The sequence below is a fragment of the Belonocnema kinseyi genome, chromosome 2 (assembly GCF_010883055.1).
Source record: "Belonocnema kinseyi isolate 2016_QV_RU_SX_M_011 chromosome 2, B_treatae_v1, whole genome shotgun sequence".
NCBI classification, from domain to species: Eukaryota; Metazoa; Arthropoda; class Insecta; order Hymenoptera; family Cynipidae; genus Belonocnema; species Belonocnema kinseyi.
This window is the reverse complement of record NC_046658.1, coordinates 114,212,441-114,217,719: the sequence shown is the minus strand read 5'-3', so window position 1 is coordinate 114,217,719 and position 5,279 is coordinate 114,212,441. Positions and strand designations below refer to the sequence as shown.

General features: G+C 27.9%; 1 protein-coding gene across 1 annotated transcript in view; it reads right to left on the bottom strand.

The window, feature by feature from the left end:
- Nucleotides 1-1,551: 1,551 nt before the first annotated feature.
- The window catches only part of LOC117167952 (odorant receptor 4-like), an 11,330-nt gene continuing 7,602 nt past the window's right edge, over nucleotides 1,552-5,279 (bottom strand). The window contains exons 3-7 of the mRNA XM_033353218.1: nucleotides 3,732-4,203; nucleotides 2,473-2,572; nucleotides 2,200-2,319; nucleotides 1,740-1,895; nucleotides 1,552-1,661 (exon numbers count right to left, since the gene is read on the bottom strand). Of these exons, the coding sequence (XP_033209109.1) occupies nucleotides 1,590-1,661; nucleotides 1,740-1,895; nucleotides 2,200-2,319; nucleotides 2,473-2,572; nucleotides 3,732-4,203 (920 nt within the window). The 3' untranslated portion in view covers nucleotides 1,552-1,589. The remainder of the gene's footprint in view (nucleotides 1,662-1,739; nucleotides 1,896-2,199; nucleotides 2,320-2,472; nucleotides 2,573-3,731; nucleotides 4,204-5,279) is intronic.

The window sequence follows — 5,279 nt, the reverse complement described above, 5'->3', positions numbered from 1 at the left end:
GGATTTGCAAATGGCCTTTCGATTTCAATTAAAATTTTTTAAATTATAGAACCATGTAAGAGCCTTTTGGACATTGAAGTATTTTTGAACAAAATTTTAATTACGGGTCTTATACTGTACTCAATTTTGGAATTGTATTTTTTTGAAATTATCGATATTTCTGGAGCCGATAATTCCATTTTGATAAAACTAACAGGTAGTAGAGGTAAAAATATATCTTTTGGGACGCAATAATGAAAATGAAAATTACAAAATTGGTCCGAAAAAAGGTAGAAAAGAATGGTTGACTTAATTTTTGTAAAATTCTGCCATTTTAATTGTTTTGAAATTAGTATATAAAGATACTGTTTTAATTATTTTTTCTTCACAAAAAGTTGCCACTGAAGTTTAGTTTCAAAACTATATTATTCCATACTATTTACTAGATTTATGAAAAAAGCATATAAACAAATGGATTCTGTAGACATTTATAGATATCGAATGTCTGGAAAAATAGTTTTTCTTTGATTTTAAAAACCAAAATAATATTAATGATGGTGTTAATCGAAATGAAAACATTATTTTTTAAGCAAAAATATTAAAACTTCCAATTTATTTGTTGTTGAATCTGAATATTCACACTTTGTAATTGTTTATACAATTATTTTTTTTTATTTATAAATAATATCGAATGACAAACTGTAATGACTGAATCTCACTGCCAACATAATTTACGATAAATTAGAAGAAAAATTGATGTCTTCTTTTTCCGTAAATGTGCACACTGGGAATTTGTTCAGATAATTTTATTTATATAATTAACAAATGATTTCGGGAGAATCATGTTTATGATGCGAACTGTCCTTTCAAATCAACAGTCGATAATGTTTTGTGTTAATATAATTTGGTTTATAATCATTATTATTACAAGCAAACAATTTAAGTCATTCACTAGGAATATTTATACCTTAAATTACAAAAACTTAAAAGGGGACAACTTCACGAAAAATACAATAATTTTGTTTTCCTTTTACGGATAAAAATTTTAAAGTTTTGTTGTGAAGTATTATATTCTTAAAGTACATAATTTTACCTTAAATGTCCTAAGGTTTCATGAAAATCCAATTATCGATTTCAGAAATATCGATTGTTTGAAAAAATCAAATATAGCGTAACTCCCGAAATTTTGAAAAATTCTTTGAATCCTTTGGGGTTCAAAAATCTCTTAGCTAGTACTATTAATGAACCAAGTCTCACAAATATTCCCGACATCTACTAACCCTTATATTCAACAATTAATTATTTCCCTGGTCCTATCTCATAATTTTCTTATCACAAAACATTTGCAATTTTTTGTGAAAAGAAGAGTAGTTTTATTTGCTAGACCGACAAAAATAGCGTAACTATACCTAATTTTAAAAATACATAATATTTTCGCATAAAATCATACATGATAAATTTTATTGAATTTAAGTTGCACGGTATATAAAAAGTGTCTAAGTATAACAGAGTTTTCACTGAAGCTTCCTTGCATATAGTTGCCCATATTTATATCATTCTTCTGTTTATTATAGAAGCAAAAATCAATTTCAAAGAAAATTTATTCATCCTTATTCATGTACTTGTATTTTCTGATTCACTGTTAATAATACGGACAAATAACTGACTGATTTTTTTATTACCTGAAAAAATACAAATATTGTCGGAGGTTGAAAAATAAAAAATAAATGATTCGTACAAATAATACTTGAAGTAATTACTTGCGCAAATGTTTGAAGAGAGAATGCACAAAATTTTCCTGCAGTGATTTGTAACGGTTTTCTTGTTCTTTGTAATAACATTATTATATTTCTCGCTTCCTCTGCTGTTAAGTTATACCATTCGCTATCATAGACAGAAAATCCCAATTCTGAACACTAAAATAGATTATTGTTAAAAAAACCTATTTTGCTTGTTAGAGATAACAATAAAAAAGTTTATTTTAACCTACCGGCGGGCGCGCCTTTAAAACTCACATGAGCGGGCTCGTACCGCACTCTGTGCGGCTGATCAACAATTCAAATTTTTCTTACAAAAGATGGGGTTCATTGTATAGGGAAGTGATTATTTAGATAAAAAACATAAAATAGTTCAATCTCACGATATATTTGAAAATTCGCAACACTGAGCGCCGCGCTGAGCGAGCCCACGCGCCCTTCGATAGGTTAAGGAAAATCTTACGGCAATTTCTAGCTTCTCTCCCATGTAGCAAATAACATACAAATTTGCTAAAACGGCTATGACATAAATAGTCAAAAAGAGAAGTTGTAATGTGGAAACACCTTCTCTTGCATTTACGGTCTAAAAATTGTTTTAGTTATTTTTTTTAAATTAATAAATAACATAAGATCTTATTTGTAAGTAGCAATTCTTATCAATAAAAATATTTAGATTTTTAAAAATTAATAAGTATTTGAATTTGATTATCTAAATTTAATTAATAACTTATCTTACTGCTAAAACTATGTATCCCTGCAAGCATAACTGAATGGAAACAGTTATCATTTCCAATAGAAAAACTCCGTTAAAGGTCTCCTCAATTGTTGATGCAAAACTGGAATTTTTATGAAAATTCAAAACTTATTTGCATTATTTATTTTATTAAAATATATTTGTTACCGGTGAAAAAGATTTGAAAACAACTCCCCCACCCTTTATCTAACGTAACTTTTACTGGCTAAACTTGTTTGCAGCAAAAAAGTTAATTATCTACTAAAAATAACAAACTCTCGGCAAAATGAATACATTTCTAAACAAATGGTTGAACTTTTAACCAAGAGGATTAATTTTCTACCAAAAAGGACGAATTTTCAATTGAAAATCAGTTGAAAATGAATACATTTTTAACCAAATAGTTGAACTTTTAACCAAGAGGATTAATTTTCTACCAAAAAGGACGAATTTTCACAAATATCAATTTTCTATCAAATTCCATCTAACAAAAAAATATTTTTATATTAAATAAAAAACAATGTAATCAAAATACGAAGCTTCAAAAAAAGATTAAAACAATGAACTAAAAAAGATTAATTTTCAACCAAGTATTTGCAGTTTTCACCAAAAAATTGATTTTCCACCAAAAACACGCGAATTTTCAACAAAGTACACAAATTTTAAACCAAATTGTTAAATTTTTTAATGGAGAATATTAATTTTTTGCCAAAAGTAGAATTTCTTACAGAATACATAAATTTTAAATCAAATTGTTAAATTTTTAACTAAGACAGGATTAATTTTATACTCAAAAATGTCAAATTTTCAAGAAAATATATTAATTTTGAACCAATAAATTGAAGTTTTAACTGAAGAAGATATAATTTAACCAAAAATGGAATAGTTAAATTTTCAGTTAAAAAATGAAAATTGTATCCAAGAAGAAAAAGAACGATTGAGCAAATAGTTCAATTTTAAACCGAAGAAAAGAATTTAAAATAAAAATGTACAATCATTAACTATAAAAATATGTTTTTAACAAAGTAGTTCAACTTTTGACCAAATAGTTGAGTTTTTACTAAATTGTAGAATTTTCAGGCCGAAAATACAAATTTTCTACAAATAATTTGAATCCGAAAATTTTAATTCATGAAAGAAAAGGTAATTTTCAAATGAAATGTATTAATATTTAACGAAGCAGTTGCAGTTAAATTTTATACAGGGTGGAGCATAAAAATAAGCAATTTTTATCTTGTGTCAGGCAATTCTTAAATTCAAACCTGTTGAGATTTTCATGTTGTTCCACTATAAATTTAAGTTTTAGTTTAAACTCATTTGAATCAGTACCACCATGACTGTTGATAATTGATTTAATATCAAGTTGTAAAATACTGAATTGCCCACGTAAATGTAAGATAAGCATTCCAAAAAAGCTGACCACTCCACTGTAGACCAACCCAGCAAATGTACCTCCAGTAAATTGAAAGAAACAAGTCAATTCGTAAGCAGGACTTTCCGAAGTCCCGTAAGGAAAAAAAGACTGATAAAACCATCGCCTAACTTCGTAAAATCCTCGAATATTCAAGTATGTTTGTTGAACGAAAAATGATACAACGGTAGCTGACGTTCCGAAGAGACAGTATACAAATATTTTTCTAGAAAGTTCAGCATTAATTCTCATTATTTTCATATGCATGTCATTTTTTTTGCGACTCCAGTCTTTGGAGATTGATGCTATTATTGGCTTCAATACTGTAATAAAGTATTATATTAAATTACATGCAGAATTTCATCTTAAGAATAGGTTTAAATAAATCAATAAATGTCTTGAAGACATACCAGGGAAATAAGACGAACTTTAAGCTTGCAAAAATTTCATACAATTTTTAAAAAGCCCATGGAGCTTGGTGCCCATTTCCGATTAATGTTTCGAGACTATTGTTGTTGGAAACCCCGTGTTTTTTGAAAGGAATGCTTGAAAACTTCAGGGCCTTTTGTTTTTTTTTTGTGTTATGATTATTCTCTTATATTTGGTTAACAGACGAAAATTGAACTCAAAATTCGTCTCGCAAATAGATTTATAGGGATTGTAAGAAATATAAATAAAATTTTTTAGAATGAAAAGTCTGAAAACTTTAAGAGTATGAGAAAAGTAAGGTTATCTAAATAATATATTCAACAATTCAAAATAATATTCAATAACTTATGTTTTCGGAGTATCCGTATTTATGATTGTACAATAGGATGGCTCAAACACGCTTTTTTTCTAGGGGTCAACGACCCCCACCCCGATTTCATTTCAAATTCGAAAAAAGAAATTCCTTAATTTTATTTTTTATTTTAACAGGTGCCGGTTTTGACTTGAAGTTTCCCATGTGAAATTTATGGGGAAAAATCACTTTTTTGAGTATTTGTAATAATTTTTAAGGTTTGAAAGAATGTGACGGGAAAGTATGCAGGCCTGTAGAAAATTACCCAACGAAGAATTTTATCTATGAGACATATGGGTCGGACACCCCCACGAGTACCTGAAAACTACCCTTAAAACAAAAAATTTCAATTCTTCATAAAATCGACACTTTTAAATACTGTATTCTGGTCTTTTTTCACTTAAAATTATTAATATTGGTCTAGTGAAATATTGATTAATATTAGTTTATTCATTTTTTATTATTTAAACAAATGTAATTTGTTTAAATAATTTCGTTTCTAATCTTGTTAAAATAAAAATTAATACGAGGGTGGATTGATAAGTTTCCGGCCTGACCAAGAGATGGCGCCACTAGGCCTACCTTGAGGTGGCGTTCTATAGTACCATCCTTAGATAG